The sequence below is a fragment of the Dryobates pubescens genome, chromosome 25, assembly GCF_014839835.1.
Source record: "Dryobates pubescens isolate bDryPub1 chromosome 25, bDryPub1.pri, whole genome shotgun sequence".
NCBI classification, from domain to species: Eukaryota; Metazoa; Chordata; class Aves; order Piciformes; family Picidae; genus Dryobates; species Dryobates pubescens.
In genome coordinates, this window is record NC_071636.1 from 7,233,926 (window position 1) to 7,254,585 (window position 20,660).

The 20,660-nt window shown below is 37.8% G+C and overlaps 2 protein-coding genes across 5 annotated transcripts in view; one reads left to right on the forward strand and one right to left on the reverse strand.

The window, feature by feature from the left end:
• Window positions 1–5,348, reverse strand: part of KNTC1 (kinetochore associated 1) — a 38,380-nt gene extending 33,032 nt beyond the window's left edge. Inside the window, 10 exon segments of the mRNA XM_054172904.1 lie at window positions 206–315; window positions 590–642; window positions 931–1,024; window positions 1,939–2,049; window positions 2,268–2,302; window positions 3,364–3,441; window positions 4,089–4,161; window positions 4,477–4,592; window positions 4,993–5,113; window positions 5,217–5,348. Of these exon segments, the coding sequence (XP_054028879.1) occupies window positions 206–315; window positions 590–642; window positions 931–1,024; window positions 1,939–2,049; window positions 2,268–2,302; window positions 3,364–3,441; window positions 4,089–4,161; window positions 4,477–4,592; window positions 4,993–5,113; window positions 5,217–5,348 (923 nt within the window).
• A 566-nt stretch (window positions 5,349–5,914) lies between these two features.
• RSRC2 (arginine and serine rich coiled-coil 2) lies at window positions 5,915–20,452 on the forward strand. 4 transcript variants are annotated; one of them, XM_054172843.1, is made up of 10 exons: window positions 5,915–6,043; window positions 8,458–8,614; window positions 9,166–9,209; window positions 11,802–11,992; window positions 12,966–13,109; window positions 16,602–16,724; window positions 16,828–16,907; window positions 17,557–17,789; window positions 19,227–19,316; window positions 19,795–20,451. In XM_054172843.1, exons 1-10 carry the CDS (start codon window positions 6,038–6,040, stop codon window positions 19,972–19,974), a joined length of 1,248 nt encoding a protein of 415 aa, XP_054028818.1. In that variant the 5' UTR covers window positions 5,915–6,037; the 3' UTR covers window positions 19,975–20,451. The 4 variants fall into 4 exon arrangements, with proteins under 4 accessions (XP_054028818.1, XP_009907904.2, XP_054028820.1 ...); XM_009909602.2 differs by having other exon boundaries at window positions 17,560–17,789; XM_054172845.1 differs by lacking the exon at window positions 5,915–6,043 and adding an exon at window positions 10,114–10,191 and having other exon boundaries at window positions 8,547–8,614; window positions 11,780–11,992; window positions 17,560–17,789; window positions 19,795–20,452.
• Window positions 20,453–20,660: the final 208 nt, after the last annotated feature.

Consider the following 20,660-nt stretch of genomic DNA (forward strand, 5'->3'; position numbering starts at 1 on the left):
AGAAAAAGCAGAAAACACCAACATTTTCTTTTCTACAACACACAGCTAAGGATACATACAGGCCAATTATTTTGTTCTACTGACTAGAAAGGTTTCAACAAAGACTTCTAAAAATTCACTGGAAAAAAAATAATCAAGTGTTTGTGGCACATTTCCTTTAATGACAGACAGCTTTTCAGAACTGGTGCTCTAATGCTTTACTTACCACGTGACTGGAGAATCTGACTCTGTACTTAGCAGAAATTCTTCAATACGTACTGAAGGCCAATCCCAAATTAGAGTAAGAGAATAGATATCCCACATGCTTAAAATATTCTAGATTAAAACCAAATAAAACCAGGTATAGATTTAATATTTTCTTCATGTAAGACATTATTTGTCTTTTTTAAAGAAGAATATTAACCTGTTTCATAGGTTAAATAATGACTAGGAATAGAATAAAAACCACATTAAAATCAAGATCCTCTGCAAATACAAGCATCTTTATTTTGTGAAAACACATTTTTAAACTATTACTTTAAAAACAAATATATTTAGAAGCTGGTTCAAGAAGACTAAAATGAAGACTAAGCCAAATCACAACACATACCTCTGTATCTAAAACAAATAGCAGATTGTCGAGAACTTGAAGTTTCACTGCATCTAGAAAATATCCATAGATTTATTATTTTTCTTGAGAAATTTATTGACTCAAAAACATGTTAAAATGTGCAAGCACGTATTAGAACCCTCAGATATTCAACTTCATGGAACTTCCTAGGATGCTGACATTTAGCTGGAAGAGAATACATTTCACAAGAAGTGTTCCATTTGGTGTATGTCTGTTTACTAAAACCAGTGAAATACCTGAAAATGTGTTAGTATTTTATGCTATTGTATGTGAATCCTACACTATATTTCCTTATAAAAAGAGAAAAACCTCTTCTTTACCTTTGATCAGACTTGAATCAACAAAACCTTGAATAGACACCAGGTTGCTGGCAGTGTCCACCTCCCATTTGGAGAGTATGTAATCACCTTTACCCTGTTAGTAAAGTCAAAGAGGGGTTATACGTTAGCAAGCTGGCCATTGACAGGTATACTTCTACAACTGATCTTTAAACTGGAAAGCTGCAGAACTAACTTAACCTATTGCTGGTGAATGCTGACATTCAGAAAAATACATTTATTTCTTTATTTTTTAATTTTACTTTTTCTCTCTCTCTCCTTTCAAGACTGGCCTTTGCTACAGTAATTGTTACGGTCACCGTCCCCAAATAGTTTTGGTTCTTCTGAAAAACACTGCAGGGTTTTCACAAAAGGTCAAAAGGGTTTTCACAAAGGGTCAAAATATCCCCTTTCCATTCTCATAGAACATAAAAGCCTGAATGAAACCTACACTGAATCTATTGGGGAAAAAAATGCACTGTTTTCAACAAGTTTCATGTCAGTGAAAATTTGTTTCTAGTCCCAAACAACATTTCAAAATATGCCTCTCTCTATATATAGATTTTATTTTTTAATTAACTGCTGTACTTAATTCACACATAAAGGCTTTGTTGCATTTGGACCTTGATTTTTACTTTGGCAAATCTTTGTTGAACACAAACCTGATTGAAAGACCCTTGTCAGTTTTGACTTTGCCTCTGAGCTCAAGGCTGAGACTATAAACAGACTCATCTGTACAGGAACCACAGTGATTTACTAAGGTCATGCAACCAGGGTGAAAACATTTTTCCTCCCTTAACAAGAGAGTAAGTTCTGCAATGGCAACACTTATTTGCTCTTAAGAAAAACTGTGGACAGGCTGCACAACTGATAACCTTTAAATTTACAGTGAAGGAAATAAAAGACAAAAAGGCATAGTGCAAAAAGTTTATGATCTTTTTCTACCAGCCAGATCAAAAAACACCATCACTGGTCTCATAAAATTGTTATAAATACATTCTTGGTACTTACCCCAACTATCAAGTGGATTTTGTTCACTGAGTTACTTATCACAAAATTCTGACAGCCAAGGTTGTGATACTCTTCTGTGGAGATGAAAGCTGTCTTTATCTGTCCTTGTAACTTGTGGGGTGAAAGATGAAGGGAATACATACAAAATGGGAACAAAAAAAAATTGTTTATACACTCAGTGGATAAAACGTCAAACTGCTCACTTCTACATGTACAGAATAGTAATAAACACAATTATGAATTGCAATAATAAATTGGTAAGTAGTCAATGAAATGTACAGAGCAAAGTTTTGTTGCAAACGTGTTACGAGTTGGCAGGTGTTCCTTACTTCCTTCGCTGAAGTCATATCCCTCTTGCCAATGGCTACAGCAAAAACCAAGAAAATAAAAATCAGTAATCAGTATTAAATGAGGCTTTCCAGAATTTTAAGAAGTCACTAAATGTCATAAAGAACAGTTTAATCATAACCTGACCATGCTGACAAATGCTTTAGCCAGGATCTTTAACAGAGTCTATTTCTATTGATCCCGGTACTGAGTAACAGAAAATTAACTAATAAATATACAGCATTAAAACTTTATTCCCAATACTCTTCAGTACAGCTAAGATCAATTGTAGTATTAAATCCTGCTTACATAGCACCCAGTACTATCTCTAAAGCAGTGACTCAGAAAAACATAAGGTAAAGCAGTTATTGGAAGAATGCAAAACTGATTTTATTACAGAACTGGTTGTATTATCAGTTTCCCTTTAAAACCAAAATAAGATTACATAGAAAATCCCAACTCGATATTTTATTCCTATTAGAAATATCATGGAAAAGTTTTTTAAAACAGCTTTTCCTGTTCAAATGGAATAGAATAGAATAGGATAAACCAGGTTGGAAGAGACCTTCAAGGTCATTGCGTCCAACCTATCATCTAACACCACCTAATCAATAAACCATGCAACCAAGCACCCCATCAAGTCTCCTCCTAAACACCTCCAATGATGGTGACTCCACCACCTCCCTGGGCAGCACATTCCAATAGGCAATCACTCTCTCTGTGTAGAACTTCTTCCTAACCTCCAGCCTAAACCTCCCCTGGCACAGCTTGAGACTGTGTCCTCTTGTTCTGGTGCTGGTTGCCTGGGAGAAGAGACCAACCTCTGCCTGTCTACAACCTCCCTTCAGGTAGTTGTAGAGAGCAATAAGGTCTCCCCTGAGCCTCCTCTTTCTTCTCCAGGCTAAGCAATCCCAGCTCCTCATAGGGCTTAAGTTCCAAATCTCTCACCAACTTTGTTGCCCTTCTCTGGACAGGTTCCAGCAAGTCAACCTCCTTCCTAAACTGAGGGGCCCAGAACTGGACACAGTACTCAAGGTGTGGCCTAACCAGTGCAGTGTACAGGGGCAGAAATCTCAGGTGCTTTGTAGATCATCCTACCTTCCTGTATTTTACCAAGTGGGAGACATATAATGCAGAAGAATCCATTTTTTGTGAGAATGAACATATGATAAATACCTAAAAAAAAAAAAACAAACACAAAAAAACCCCAACTCCAATGTAATATTTCAAACTTAAGTATTCAAGCAAAGAACTAAATAAGATGGTGAAATAACTGACAAAAAAATTATCTGACCTATGGATTAGACTATTTTTAAACAAAAATTTTGTCATCTTCTATGAAGAATAGATTAAGTTTGTACACCTTGGAGTTTTGTTTGAGGTAATGATTTTTGTATGTATCCATCAGACTGCAAATTCCATTTTCATGGCAGAACTACATTTAAATACATTATATTGTGACAGAACAAGACTAGGAGTTTATGGAAGAACAGGAACTACTCAAATCTCAAATCTGACAGAAGAGAGAAGGGATCCTTCCTTTTTGAGCATTTTCATACTTTTTTCTTTTGAGATTGTGCCAAATACATTGAGTTCTGACTGTTTGCTATTTTCTGTGACATTTATAAAATAATCAATAAGAACTTAGTATCTTTACAGGAAAGCATTAAGAAGAGTGCATTTAATGTGTACAATGCAAAGTAAAGCTGTATCTCATTATTTATTTTATATTCTCTTTTTCTGAATGATATTAAAGGCAGGGGGGGGAAAAAAAATCACAAAAATTGAGACAAGGGAGGAAAAAGTAAATATCAAATTCTTACCTGCATTTGTATTATCTTTTTCAATAAACAGATGTAAATAAGTATTTTCAGTTGAAGATTTTTCAACCAAAACCTAAAATTTAATCAGCATAATGATTGTTAGACTGCTATTCCATATTTTATTTTACTTGGAAAAAAAAACCCAAACAAACAGTAAAATTGGAACTACTGATCAGCAGGGCAAACTTTAAACTTTTTTTCTTACATGGAGAATGGATTCTTGTTTACACATGCCATTCCTAGATACAATTTATTTATCTGTTACTTATGGGAACAAAAAGCATCCCTTTAATCAGTCTGTTTATATTTTGGTATTTGGAATCAACAACTCTAGGACTTCTGAGAACAAAATATTTTCAAGAAAATCAGAATATACAAATTACTGTACCTTAGTTAGCAAGGTTTGCTTTGAGGGTATGTGAATGAGATGGAAGTTGCCACTTCTCTCGCCAACCACAAGAAATTGTTTTTCTTGACACATACCAACTACATCCACATTAGTATCTGAAAAGTTCCATGGCAAAATGTCAAATATTAAGATTTGTTTTTTATCAGTTACCATTCTTATTTGAAATGCAGGAATCAGAGAATGCAGTGTCAAAGATTTCTTCAAAATTATTAACTTTGATTAAAGAAATTGCAGTACACATCACACAGGGAGTGGTTTTCATATCTGTTATTCCCCTTTCAGTCAATTTAATGAGCATTCTAATTAAGCTGTACAGAAATATGTAGTCAACTATGTACGGAGGCAACAATCACTTTGTATTACTTGTGTATCTATTATAACACCTCCTTTTACAGGCTAGTTAAATATGCAACACACTGTATTTTCCTATACAAATCTAACGTATTTTAAGAGTCAGTTTTAAGTTACAGTGGAAGTCTAAAGGAATGAGCTTACCAAACTGAATGTGCATCTGAAGAGACTGCCCAGTACTGTCAAGAAGTGCCACTGATTTGTCAACAACAACAATAGTGCCACCCCTTGAACTGCATGCATACAGCTGTGGATTAATGGAGACCTAATAACAAAAAGGTTGTTACATATAACTGAGATGCTTCAGAGAATATGACAAAAGTCCTGGTAATTATTGCGAGAAAGAACACAGCTTTGACGAATTCTACCTTTTCTGAAGATGTGATTTGAAGTAGTGTATCCACTTGGTACAATGCTGTTCCACATTCATGTCCCAGACCTACAGCAAGCTGTTCATTCCGTGTGTCGTCACTTGCAAGAAGTTCAATATCATTCCACATATTTACCTACGATAAACATTTCAGGGATACACAGTAAAGCAGAGTTTTGGAAACGGTATAGGACCACATGCAAATTATTGATTTTATGATGTATCATGATTAGGAGGCGAGATAGTACAGCAGATCTCTTAAAGGCAAATGTGTTTTCAGAAAGACAAAGTCTCAAGAGCAATGCAGCTCCGAGCTGATGTCCTCAGCGGGTCTAACTGAACGCAAGTTGGTGGGCAGAGGACTCGCGCCAGAGGCTGAACGACATCCAGTGCCAGAGAGCCCTCCCTACCCCGCAGCGGACCCCCCCAGTCCCACCGGGATCGTGAGCTGTCCTCTCATTTCCTCACCATAGGCCTGGAGGCCGGTGACAAACTCAGCGCTGTCTCAGCCGCCTCAAGTTTTCAAATTGGCGGGAGCCTTCGGTGGTGCTACGGGGCGCAGCGTGGACCAAACCTCTTCCAAACCCGAAAGGCGCCGTTGCTAAGACACCGCCTAATCCTTGCTCCCACCCCCAGAAAGCACCGCGGCTCCCTTGCTCCGCCGTCTGTCTCCGCCCCTGGTTACATCCGGGCGCCTGGAGCGAGAGGGAGGGTGGGGTGTGTCGCCGCGGTTCGCGAGCGCTACGGCCGGGGCTGCTGAGGTTGCTTGATCCCCTTGTGAGGAGCCGTTGAAGGGAGCGACGTCCCGGGCGCTCGATCATGGCGGTAAGTGGTGTTTGGCCACCGGTATGTTAGGAGGGAGACTGTTTGGAAAGAGGGCTCCCGCGGGGCGGGAGAGAAGAGCGTGTGAGATGGGGAGGGATGTGTCGGGAAGCCGTGTGGTCGGAGAGACAAAATGGCGCCCGCCGCTCCTTCGCTTGCCGGCGCCATGATGGGCCTCGCAGAGGAGGTGGCGGCTTATCACCCATTAGTTCTTTGCCTGTTTCCAGAAGTTTCTGTTAAAGTAATTTGGGCTCGTAGAGAAACGAAGAGGCCTTGTGACCGAGTCTTTATCGTTTCTTGGTTGACGGAAGATGTGACTGTAGGAGCAGGTGTTTCTCGGAGGGCTGGGGGCACAGATTCCCTGGAAAGGGAAGAGAATAGGGAGGAGATCAATTTGGCGGTTGGGCTGTCTGTGTTCAGTTTTTGTTCTTGCAGCCTTTCCTGCTACGTTATTTTATCTTGTGTCTGGTCACAGGCCTGCTATATTGAGCGTCTTCTTGCCCACATACTACTGTTTTTATGGCTAATACCAGTTGGAAACGTCTTCGCAGTAGTTTTCACTGCCCTTTATGTTAAGGGTTTAAAAGTGTGGCTGTATTTATATAAAAGTGTTTGTCCCATAATTAAGTTGAGGAACCAATAAGAGTAGTTATCAAACCTGATGTGGTGGATTTTCTTTTTTTTCCACCCGAAGTTAGTCGTGAGTGCAAACACACCCAAACAAAACAGACTTTAAATAGTTTGTGGTGTTTAGTCATCTACAGTACTTAAATTAAGCATCTGCCCTGTGGTGAAACAGAACAAGAGGAATGTAAACTTCTGAAGAAAACGAGGGGTTTTTTTTTAACGGTGCTTTTCGGTTTATATACTATCTTGAGAACAAGATTAACTTACTTTGTAGAGGAACTTGAAGAATTATAGACTCTTAGTTTTGCACCTAAATTACAGGAGTTATCTTTGGGGTTCCTCTAAGGTAGTTGATGAGGACTTGTTCAATGAAACAGCTTGTGCCCAATCCATATGCACTTCAGCGAGATTATTGCTCCTCCTAAAGTCTGTCAGGCTTTTGTGTCTGTGTTTCTATAGAGGTGGTGGATTCCTTTAAGGTGTAGTGCACAAGGACACTGTAATGAGCAGCAGTGTGTATAAATAATGAGACTGGTAGCCTTGGAAAATGTGGCGCTGGGCTCAATTTCAGTTTAAAAACCTAGTTAACCTTGACTGTTAGCTGGTAATGGCCTTATGCTTCTCAAGTAACTTCTAAGTGTGAATTTATAGGAACCTCAAAATTCCTTTGAAACTTTTAGCTGAGTCTTTTGGAAATGGACGAAGAAGAGAGTGTCGTAGTAGAAGTGGGGGAAAGTGGGGGTAAACAGGCGATAGATGTAGAATGCCAAAGATTGTGCTGATGAGGATCACAAATAGGGGAGTCTGTTCCTACTCTTAATGTTCTGAAATTTTCAGAATGTGGGTGGTGTATCGGTAGTGATCAAAGCTCTGCTGAAGATGTGATTTTAAACAGTCAGTGCTTTTGGTTATATGCTGGTGTGTTTTGAACTAGCTGTTGATGTAGCCTGTATGCATGGAAAACAGCTGCTTTATCTCTTGCCCTTAGAAAGGCTTTACTATAGATGTATCTTTGTGCTGATGCAAATTAATAAAGAACTGGGCAGACTGAAGAGCAGTAGCTGAAATATAAATTTGAAGATTTATCTATAGTGTGTTGTGAAAAACTACTATTAATACACAGTATGTTAATGACAGTCTGGTTTAAGCAAAATTAGCAGCTTTGTTTAGAAAATAATGAATAAAAATCGGTATTTGAGAGGTTTTCACATGTGGTATTCAGTTTGCAAATAACTGCAGCTGGTAGAAAACCATGTAAATTTAAGCGCTCCTATGTGCTAATAAATTATCTTTGCAAAGAGCATTTCTGGGCCAGATTATTACACTGTTTGCACATGTTTACTTCTAGCATTGAATACAAAGTAGTCCTGACTGATTTCCAGAAGATAAGTTTCTGAATTGAGTTCTCCTAGGTCAGGGCTTGGAAGGGTTGGGAACAGCTTGCTTTTTGTCATCCAAGAAAAATATGATACAGAAATTGTTGTGACAGGTGGGTGTGACCTATATGTACTCTTGTAAAAATACACTTTTTTTTGCACAGAGGTACTCTTAAGGGGCTTTTCCTTATTCAAAAGTTCCCTAACACTCGATATAAAATACCTAATTTAATTTCTCGTCAAACTTCATTCTGCGGGGATTTTGTGTTATGCGTCAGCGACACCTTAGCTTGTGAAGTGACTTAAATCTGTCAGGACAATGTTGACCTCAAGTAATCTTAGTCATGTAAATGTTAAAAGAAAATTGTTATGCAGTCTTAAGGTTTGTTTCAAAGTTTATACCTTCACATGTAGGGTAGCGATACAGAACGAGATGGAGTAGCCCCAGAAAAGTCCTCTCCAGAAAGAGAGAAGAAAAAGGAGCAATCAGATGCCTCTAGTTCTCCTAGAACATCAAAGCATCATTACTCAAGATCACGATCACGGTCAAGGGAAAGGAGACGAAAGTCAGGTATGGTCTTCAGATTAGCAAAGCTCTTACTAGTGTTCTGGTGCATGCTTAAAGATCTGAAGCCTTTTAAAGTTATTTTGGAAAAAATTTCAAACTTAGCTCTATGAAGTTGGTATAATTGGGGTAAAATTGAAGCTACTAGTTTGGGGTTTGTGTCTTAAATGTCTTGTATTAGCAATTTTAATGACTGAAATGTTAAGGTGATTGGACAGGAGTAATATGACAACGCCAAACAGAAAAACATACCACTTTGTCTTCATTTTAATTAGATGTGCTTAGACTGGGACACTGTTGTGTGGCTGTAACAAAAATAAGGCTACCTGGTTGAAGAATGTGACTGAAGTCTGACATGGGGTGATTTTTCACTGTCAGAACTTACATACAATCAAAGAACTGGGAGTAACAGTTGGAGTTTACTTTCTGCAATAGATGTTTAAATAATGCTGTTTATTCTCGAGTTTGAGGGGTGGAATAACTGAAAGGAGCTTGAAAGATCATAGCCTGTTGAGCTCTTTGACTTGGTAAATAACAATAAACTTTTTCTTCTCCAGATGCTGAAGGAAGAAAACATAGAAGCCGGAGCAGAAGCAAAGAGGTAATTAACACTTTGTAGCGTTTAGGTAATTTTACAATACATCTTTTAAAAGTATCTTGTAGTTATGCACATGTGTAAACCTTTAGAAATGACTTTATGGTAAGTACAAGAAATTGGAAACTTTAAGCTTAAAAATGTATATGGAGATCCTTTCATAGTGAAGCATGATTGCAGCCATCATGTTGACAAGGTAATAGCTGTATAGAGAAATGCATTCAGAAACTAGTAACTTAATTTTTTCTTTTCTTTTTCTGTGTGGAAACAGCCAAAAGAGAATTCATGTGGAGAAGTAGAATCGTGTTCTTGATGACTTTCACAGAGCTTCCATTAACCAAAAGCCTTGGGTGGCTTTATTCCTGGCCAATGTTCAGGACTTTACAATGATACATACCCATCTACTTAAGTATATTAAAAGTAATTCCCCACCTGACTGAGTTCTGCTATTGCATCCCTTAATTGTAAAGACTGTCATAGTTTGACAAACAAGCTGAGTCAGCTGGAAACGTGACAGCAGCAGCAAAAGTTTCTGAGGGCTGCCTCTCTTTTTAAATAACTAAATGTATGTTTATATAGGAAAGTGAGGAGAGACAGCATCAGTAGTACCTTGAAAATAACTGGCATAAACACCAGAGAAGAGGTGAAACAAGCCAACCTGGGAACATTAAAATAGTCACAAAGAAGCTTAAGCCATGTGGGGCAATAGCAGCCTGGGTCAGATGAGGTACTTTTTTTAACTTTAAACCTGGATCAGGAAATTGTCCTTTCCCCCATTCCAATGGAAGCTCTGTTTAAAAAACGAGGAGGAAAAAAAAAAAAAAAGGAGAAATAATCTAGGAGAGTTTTTGTGAAATTGAATATCTTGTTTAGCTCACATGATAACATTTCTATAATAAATCATACTCAGCGTGCTAATGCGCGAAGAGACTGAACTGAAGACGCTGCAGACTCAGATAGCAAAATTATAAGCCTACTTCATGATAAGGTAACTATTAGTCATTCAAACTCATTTCCCTTAAAAATATCTTAAATCCGTTATGGGATATAATGGTGGTTTATTAGTAAGTGTGTGCCTGGAAGACATTATTTAAAAGGAAATTAAAATCTCTTTAATGTTAAAAAAAAAAAGGGAAAAAATCCTCACTTGAAATGATGTTGTGTTTTGCCATGCTGTTGGATCTAATCTTACACTATTTATTTAGTAATTCCTAAATTTCACAGCCTGAACAGATAAGGATTAATGTCCCAAAGTAGACTTACTGTTTTCATTCATTTGCAAGATTAAGCTCTTAGTCTGTAGAATAAATACTGAATATCAGTAACTCCTTTTAGTGCATATATCAGAACAACTGCTTATGTAAATGCATACTGAAAACTAATGTACAGGTAACATCTCCAACCTCAGATGCGTTTTTATGTTTCAACTGACTATTCAAGAAATGAGGAATAAAAAAAGGAAAAGACACTGGCTTCACTATATACTCAAACTATAATCAAATATGGATATATATTAATGAGGAGTTAGTAAAGCTTGGGTAAGTGGGTATAAGATAATTATAGCATCTTCTCCAGACTTGCTTCCTCTGGGAGAGAGAGTTTTGAATGTAGGAAAGGATTTAGGAGTAGTTAACAGATTTACATAAGGAAAAAGCCCTCTGAAGAATTGGCCTTTAGTCTAAAGTTAACATATCAAATTATGAGTTGAACCAAAGCATTTGAAGGTAAACCTTAGGCTGCCTATGCTTTTGTGCTAGAAAGATTTCAAACTAAAGTGGTTATATTAAGAAAAGGTGTTGATGTCATGACTTAGTCTCCAGGGAAAACACTGGCAAAAATCAGGTCTGACCTTGCTAAGTATTTTTGGCATTGCGGCTATAAAAAGGAATCTTTTTTTATGAGGCACTGCAGGAAGAATCTGCAGTATAGTGGAGCAACATATCTTTAATTTAAAACTACTGTGGGAGGTCTGAGTGATACATGTTGGTTTTAAATACTAAAACCAGGATGTCAACCATGTAACTTACTACTTTGCTTCTTAAAAACTGCTGGAGGTTGCTGACCAAAGAGTTTTGCTCTAAAAATTATCTAATGATGCATAGAAAACTGGTTGAGTTTTAAAAGCAAAACAGTCTATCTGCAACTGTGTGTGGAATTAAGTATCATTCTATGTGGTAGGCTTAGGCAAATACTAAATACTCCCTAGAAATGTGAATGTGTCTTTATCTGCATCTTCCTAAATTGTCAGGTGCTTAAAAAAAGATATGTTTGGAATGGAAACAGTAACCGAGAATGACAGTTACGACTGTTAAAATGCTGTGAACTCTTTTTATGGGAACTATGTAGAGATACCTTGATGGATGCTTTAGAAATCTTTTAGACAGTGGGGAGGAGGGAAAAGGGGGAGAAGTTACAGTGTACATTTACAACTTTGAGTAGTTGGTGGCATTAGGTAAAATAGCCATCACTCATGATTGAGTCGCACTCCTAAGGTTACTAATGTTGCATCACAACTTATCATTTTTTATCTTCTGATACCCATACTAACTCTCTTTGTTGCACTATTTTCCTGAAAGAACCAACTTCTTCTTAAAACAGGCAAGAAGACACGAATCCAAAGAGAAGTCCTCCAAGAAGCACAAATCTGAAGACCACAATGACAAAGAACATTCTTCTGACAAGGGAAGAGATAGCCTAAATTCATCTGAAAATGGTGAGGATAGACACAAACGCAAAGAGAGAAAATCATCAAGAGGGAGGAGTCATTCAAGATCCAGGTCTCGTGAAAGGTACGTTGTCATTACATGACATTTCTTTTTTTAAGTACTTTAGCAAAAGCAGTGTTTAGAACTTGGGTAGATGCCTGAAGTAGAGCTCAGATACATTACTGAACTAATTTAACTCTGAAGCATCCATTTATATATTGCTTGGTTTAGTTTTCATTGGGTTGTGCAATTTTCTGCTGTTTGTGGGTTGGGTTTTTTTCAGATTGGTTGCATAAAAATACAAAGTATCTCTCAGGCTCTATGTGGGTCTATATATATGTCTGTCATTAGCATATGGACACCTAGCGACTGGAGTGTATAAAATGTCAGTGATGGGAAAGACAATGGACCTCGGCGGTGTCCTATCTTTTTAACTCCTAACCCAGGAGCTTACCCAGAGACAGTGCTGTCTAAGCCTCCTTGTAGGATAGGCCACATAGTACGCTCAGGAGGAAAACTGCTTGGCTTGCTGCCTGGAGAACTTTGCAGCCAGCTCTGCTCAAGGCTGAGGGATCTGTAGTCAACATAATAGCAAGGAACAACCTTCAGCTAATGATACGCAGAGGGACTGTGTGTGACTCACAAGCTGAAATTTGGGCCTCTCTTCCCTAAGGTATTGGAATACCATGGGGAGAGGACAGTCTTGTTGCCTTGATTCAAGACTCCTGTATTAGATTGTCTTGGCCACTTGTTTGTTACAAGATGTAGGCTTTAATGAACTAAAAATAGCTCTGATGATGAGTATGATTGGTTATGTAAATGCTGCATAACACTTTACTGTTGTGGCTGGTGGTAGTGTTTGGGTCCTTTCCCATTTCATCTCCTTGTTTTACAACTTGAACTGTTCCAGGCATGAGCTCTTCCCTGTGTAGTTCACAGTCTCCCCACCCTGCCTGGTTTGTTTTGCTTTGTGGTGATGAACCTGTGTGCAAGTCCTTATATAGAAGTTTAATTTAAATATGAAAATATATGTAAGAATTTGGGACATGTGTTTCAGACGTCATCGTAGTAGAAGTCGTGATAGGAAAAAATCCCGATCTCGCAGCAGAGAGAGAAAACGACGTGTGAGGTCTCGTTCTAGATCAAGATCTAGGCACAGACACAGAAGTAGAAGTAAAAGCAGAACTAGGAGTAGAAGCAGGTAAGTCTTAATTTCCCTATGCATGTAATGGTAGTGTTTGGCTGAACATTGTGGTGGGCTGATGTACAGAAGAATGATGGGTTTGGCAGTCACTATGTGTTCAGTGTAATTAAATATGTTCTGTTTTTTCTCAGCCATGTTGATAGAGTGGGTTAAGGACTGGGTAATTTTCATTCATATACAAAACCATCTTTCATAGACAGCTTAAGTGTTTTTCATTCTTGGCCCTCCATACCATGATTTTCTGTTAGTGGTTATAAATGCTTAAATGGTGATTTTTGTGGGTATCTTCTAAAAGCAACATTTAAAACTTTTGACCAATATAGTGGAAGGAAAGTAAATCACTACTCAAAAATTAAGGTACGATTACCACAGTTCAGGTTCTCTTTGGCTTCTCATACTTTAACTGAATTTACTTCTTTTAATAGCACAATTGATAAATTTAAGTGGGAAAAACTAAAGAATTAACAACCATTTCATGTGTTTCGTATGAGAGTAGTGTGGTTTGCAAAGTATTACTTCAAAGGTACTAGCTCTTTTGTTTTGTGTGTATCATAAAAGGGAGACTTAACTGGGAATCACTAGCTGGTCAGAATCCTCTTGTCAGCTCCACAAAGCACACTGAAAATACTGTCCTGTCTGTGAACTGGTACAACTAGTGTAGTGCTAAGGTGAATTTTAGAGATGGATTATTTCTGATCTGAGCGTACTACTCTGTTTACTAAATCCTTTTTGTCAAGTTCAGCATGAGAATATTTCTCATGTTAACTTCTCTCCCTGTCTTGGGTGCTTCCATTAAATTCCTCCTTAAATTCCAGAAATGCAGATTGAAACACTAGCTGGACACATGCTAGTGTATTCCATGTCTGGCACACATAGAATCCAATGCAGATAGCCCAATCCATGCCTCATCTGGAATATGCTGAGTTGAGGTTTTCATCGCTGTGTAGAAGTTTGTTTTCCCATACTGATGAATCATTGAGTATTTTGGTGTAGAGTTCTATTTTGTATGTGTCACCTTTGCATTCTTAAGGCCCTGGAGGATTTTTCTCAATAAGTAAGCTGAAATCGTGTGTAATGACTACTGGAGTTGTGTTTTTTCCTCTCGTACTTGTTTAAAGTAAAGTAGTTTGAATACAAAGCGGTGTTCCTTCAAAGCTCCTGAGAAATCGTTGCCAGTGTTCAGTTTGCTTAGTAGTATTTTCACTAGAATATTTTAAATTGCGTATTTAAAGGATGTAGGAGTTGGTTATGGCTACTCAGCATTACGGTGGATCGTTGGAGACTTAAGAATCTAGCACACTGGTGTAATACTACAACATCACTTGTGAAACTGTTAAGAAGACTTCTTTCTGAAGAACTAGTTGAATTGCATGGTTTGTGTCCTACTTTATTTTGGCACACACTTTCAGCTGGGGTGAGTAGAGATGGGTCTTCAACTGGTATACATGTTACTTGCATTTAATGGTAGTTAAGCCACCTTCACCATGTAAGGCTTCAGTTCGCTGTTATTTCCAGTTGCTAGAGGTGATGTGCACTGTTTTTAATATTTTGAATACTTTGAATATTTTGTGTTTAATGGCTCCATGAAAACTTCACATTCCAGAATTATTTTTTCTTCTGAAGTGAAATTTAAATTACCTAAAACAGAATAGCAAGTGTGGGAAGAAAAAAGTAAGAAAGTTTAGGAGTTTCTTCATCTGGAAACAATCCTTGTTGGACGGTGATGGGCATACTGCAGGAACCCATTTCTTTTTAAGCCCTGTTTTAGTCTGGCAAAGCCTAGAGGAGGAAAGTGAGTGAGGCATAAGTCTTTTTAACAGTAGCTAGGACACCTTCATCAAGTTCTGGGCTCAGATGAAACCTTCGTAAAGAGAGTTACAGAGAAGCCTTGAGGAAAACTCTTCACAAGCCTGATAAACATGATCTGGAAACTCACCCTGTTAAAACAACAGTGAAATGCAGTATTTATTGTTACAGGCCACAGGCTATGACAAGCATTTGTAAACAGTAGACTCAAATTTCTCTTGATGGCTCTTTGATCTGTTCTCACTAGCATTTAAACTAATCTTTTTGTTTTGTAAGCATGTAGCACCTTCCTGGCAGTTCTTTTGTGGCATTGGTCTGATTAAATGCTAGGTGAAAAACATGACACCATCTGCTTGTTTCAAATGCAAGTACTTAAATACAAAAGCTCAAATATTTATTTCCTTAATGTTTACCAGTGCAATAAAGCATCAGACCAAAGACAAGACCAAACTACAATAGTCAGCACGGGAAAAATGAAGGTATCTTTGAAACATGCATTACATCTTATCTCAGGAATGCAGATCTGTCACTTCCCAGTGCCTGAATCTGCATCTTGTCATCTTCTATGAAAAGATAAGTCTTGCCTCCTTTGTATTCTACCAGATTTGTCATGTAAACAAGGATCTCTTTGTAACTTCAGCCTATGTTTCGTGGTGTTTGTAGATGCTACCCAGGTTACAAACAGAAACTGGATGTCTGAATGACATTAAAAAGTGGCTGTTGCAAAGTTAGCTGTTATCTCAAACAATTGAAAGTAATGTTTAAGTATAAAATTGCAGAAATCTTTGTGCATCTCAATTTACTGTTTATGGCAAATCTGGGAAAGATGTGAGTAATAGCTCCTGTAATTTAAACTTTGTTGGGCACTGACTTTGCTTAAAACGTCAGAGGCTTAAACAGGGATAAACCCTTCTCTCTCACAATGAGCAGAGAGATAAACCTGGCGAAGAGAAATACTACTAGATGGGGCAAGATGGGGAGAAAATTAACTGAAGAATAACCAAACCTGAATATTTTGGGGTTTTGCTTAAAAATATATTTTAACCGGGTTCTTTTCAGATTGTCAGGCTCCATAGAGCACATGCTTCATAGTTCTCAGCACAGTACTGTCCTCAAGACCTAACTCAAACAAATCCCATGTGTTTAAACCAGCTCTCCCATTTAGCTTGATAGCCTCCCTCAAATAGCTGTCCAGAGCACATTTAGTGAGGACTATACTGAGGGGAGACAAATAGTAGTTTCCTTGATTACTGTTCCAGTTTTTAAGTCAGGCTTCTTCAAAATGCTAATTTTTAATATAATTACAGTGCTACAAGATTTTTTTACGGTTTTAAAGCATTCCTGTAGCTTGATCCATTTTACAGGTATCTTGCAACTGACTTTATTACACAATGTTTTCTCATCAGGTTTTAGAATGAAAATCTCTAGATCAGATCTGTTTGCTCTAAACATTAAGAGGGTACGTGAATATTTAGAATTACACAATCTGATACATCTTGCGGTTTGAAACCTTCAGTTTTGGCTCTGACTTGTTACAAGGGCAAGTGTGACTGTTACGCTGTATATTATAATCTCTCTGAAAGCTGTTCTTGAGACCTCTCCAAATTAATGTATGATTAAAGGCAGTGTTAAGGTATGTATGTACCTTCATTATTATAGCAACTCTGTCGTATTTGGTTACAGAGAGCGAAAGAAAAGGATTGAAAAGCCTCGAAGATTCAGTCGGAGTCACAGCCGCAGTCCGAGTCCACCACCTTTTCGAGGACGAAATACAGCTATGGATGCACAGGAGGCACTAGCTAGAAGGTCAGAAATTGTTATAATTTTAATTATATGTGACATGAATAAGATGCCACTTGATTTTTTTTGCATGTCTTGAGTATCTTTATTTTTGTCTATTTAATTCTAGACTGGAAAGAGCAAAGAAACTGCAAGAACAGAGAGAGAAAGAAATGGTTGAAAAACAGAAGCAACAGGAAATGGCTGCAGGTAGTTAATGTATATTATGTTAATTCCTAAACAGTAGGGTGAGTGGAAGATGTGTAGGCCTATGTGCTGTGTGTTACAGTCCTGTCCAACTGATGTGCAGGGTGTGTTTTTCTGTATAATGATTAACTTGGTCCATATTTAAAAACATAGCTAGAGCTAGGGCACATTTGAAAAACAACCAACCAACCCAACCGACCACACAGAAAAGCCTGAAACACCCCCTAAAACACAACCATAGAACCCCAAAAAAACTTAGTACAATTAGTACAATTTTTTATCACTTAAAACATTTGTATCATGTACTTGATATATCGGGCTGGTAAATTAGGTTGTGATGGTCTTTGGACCTTTATGCATCATTGCACAATAGTTTGAGAGCTATTCCTGGCTGTGGGGTATTTAGAAGCGTGAGGTACATTTGTTTCACTTGAACTTTTGAAACTATTGGAGACTTGTTTCTTAATTTAAAACTGACTTGTATTCTATCATGCATTTGTTATTTGGACATTTTCAGTTTATTTCTGATGATGGAAAGTGGGGGTTTTGTGTTTTTGTTCAGGGTGTGGATTATTTTTCTTGTTGCTTCTTTGTTTGTTTCCCCAAAAAAGTCTGAACAACTTGTCTGATCTAAGTTACCTTTCTTCTTCAGCAGCAGCAGCCACTGGAGGTTCTGTTATTAATGTTGCTGCTCTCCTGGCATCAGGAACACAAGTCACTCCTCAGATAGCAATGGCAGCTCAAATGGCAGCACTGCAGGCAAAAGCACTAGCAGAGACTGGAATAGCTGTTCCTAGCTATTACAACCCTGCTGCAGTGAATCCAATGAAATTTGCTGAACAAGAGAAAAAGCGGAAGATGCTTTGGCAAGGCAAAAAGGAAGGGGTAATGTTGTCTTTTCTATCATGCAGCTTGTTTGGAAAGATGATGCACTCAAGACAGTTTCAGGATTCTTGCTATTTCCAGCAAAATTAATTCCACACCTGCTACAAAGTTTCCTTATTAGCAACAGGCCAAAGTAAAACTTCAGGAGTGAAAGGACTAAGATGTTAGTGACAAATGGTTGCAAACAGAAGCCTCAGAAAAACCCTTAATATCATAAAACTTAAGATATATAATTGGATTTTCATGTCACCTTTGTCAGTGTGCCTACAACTTGTGACTACATACCAAGTTCAGGTGGTCCCTTTATATAGAATCATTTTGGTTAGACAAGACCTTTGAGTCCAACTGTTGCCAAGCTCTACCAAGTTTGGTGCTAAATCATGTCCCTCAGCGCAATATCTCTTCATCTTTTAACAACTCTGGCAGGCAAAGATTCAACCAGCTTGGGGATTATGTTCCAGTCTTTGAGAGCCCTCTCAGTGAGGAAGTTTCTTCTAATACCCAACCTAAACCTCCCGTGGTGCAAATTGAGGCCATTTCCTCCCATTCTGTCACTTGCTACTGGGAATTTCACTGGACAGTGATTGTTCAGCTAGGGAAACTAACTGACCACTTTCTGTGACATATTTTTCATTTATATTCTGTCCAATTCCAGACTTGGAAAACAAGTCTGCAGAATTTACTAGTAACTTTTCAGGAGTGATGTGTTACTGGCTCTTAAAAGTTATGAATACAAATAAGCTTTCAGATGTCTATGCTGTCTCACATAAATGCTCTTGCTGTTAGTGTAGATGCCAAATAAAGGTTCTGGTAGCAGTTGCTTATTCAGAAGGTCACTATTTAAGCAGAGGTTTTGCCTGCTGAAACTGTGGAAAAATTGGCACTTGATAATTTGTATTTTTGTCCTTTTGACACAGTGTCACTATGGAAGTGTGTTACATTAATTATCATTCTGTATCTGTTTTGTAACAAGCTCACTTCACTTTTCAGTTTATTTCGTAAGATGTGAGAAAGTGAAATTGGTTCATGTGGCCTTGATGGGAGGCCAAAAGGAGGGAGGAAGACGCCTAAGTGCTTTCCAAACAGTTCTTCCTATTCTGTGCTTTGGCTTGATTAATAAAATTTGATTCTTCCCTAATGAATTCTAGTATGATTTTCGAACTTCATGGCAGATAGTGCAGTCTGCCCAGCTGAAGGATGTGCCTCCATTTTGAATGGAGGTAGAATTCCTCACAAAGAGTTCTGTGAGGATGTTCAGGGCTCTCAGACCTGACATGGAAACCTTTTACCTCCAGCTATGGTAGCACTACGCAATGAGTTCGTTTGTAATAGTGCTTTTTTGATTGTTACCATATTGTGATATAAATAGAAACTTAACCTAAAACAGTGGAGGTTTTAATTAGTGTGTGTTTGTTTTATTTTGTTTTTTCTGTGCAGGATAAATCCCAGTCTGCAGAAATATGGGAAAAATTAAATTTTGGAAACAAGGACCAAAATGTCAAATTCAGAAAACTCATGGGCATTAAGGTAAAGAGTTCTGTGTTACAAAGGTTCTTAACTGTAGTGTAGTGATTTACTGAAAATGTAGTTTAACCAGTAAAAATACTAAGTTAACCTGATGTACTGTACCTGTGGTTAGGAGTATTGTATTTCTCATTAAAGTTCACAAGCAGCATCTAAATAGGAATTCCCTTCAGATTCTAGAATTTCATCATGTTTCTGGCTAACAGTGCAGCTGTTCCCATGTCTAGTAGTGTTAACTAACCAGTATTCGTGTGAGAAACCACTTTGTTAATTGGAGATGTATTGGAATGAGTTAGAAATTCAGAGGAACTGGGTGAACAGCTCCATGTGTTAATTGACAGTGAAAGAAAAAAGGCAGATACTTGAGTTAGTAGCTTTTGAAAGCAGATAAGCAAAATTGTTAATGTTTAGGACACCTATAGTGTATGAAAACACTGGTTTCTGTGCAGCTAATGTTTGTTTTCTTCTCTGTGGTTTCTAGAGTGAGGATGAAGCTGGCTGTAGTTCTGTTGATGAAGAAAGCTACAAGACACTGAAACAACAGGAAGAGGTTTTCAGAAATCTAGATGCACAGTATGAAATGGCAAGATCACAGACTCATACGCAAAGAGGAATGGGATTGGGGTTTACATCTTCCATGCGAGGAATGGATACAGTTTGAGGAAATTAAAGGAAACAATACAGTTTTAAAGTGTGGGACTATGGAAGGCTCTTGTTGAAATGTTGGGTCCTTGTTCACCAAAAAGCTAGAACTCTAGCTTGCATGGGTGTTGCATTGACTTTAATTTATTAAAAATACAATTTTTTGTAAATATCAGATCAGTGATACTGGTGTTAGTGTTGTAATCAGGTTATACCCACTTCCATTAAACTTGGCAGAACTAGAGAAGGACAGTATTTTTTAGTTCAAGTTCTACTTTTCAAACCAAGCAGCAGATGGGAGAAACTCATACATGGATATTTCGTGTCCACTGTCTTGTGTACTTTTGTACTTTAACCTTGTACAGTTATTTCCAATTCTTGAAACATGAAAGAAACATTGTGTAGATGTTCTTTAGCGTTCTGGGCTGATAGGCACATAATCCAGTGCAAAAAAAAACCCTGGTTGATAATAAAGACATTTTTTTCTCTAAGGTCTTTATGTCAATTAAGTTGTCTTTTGGGCCAAGCTCTTAAAAAATTACTTAAAAGCTGTCAGGAAAATTTTAAGTTACAAATAGTGTTTGTTCTCCTGTGCTTATTTTTCAAGTAGGATTTTTGTGAAACAGGTTTGGAGTAGAGTGCAACTCCTTATGAGGAATGCTGAATTAATTCTTCTTTTTGTTTATTTGGTTAATGTGATATGTG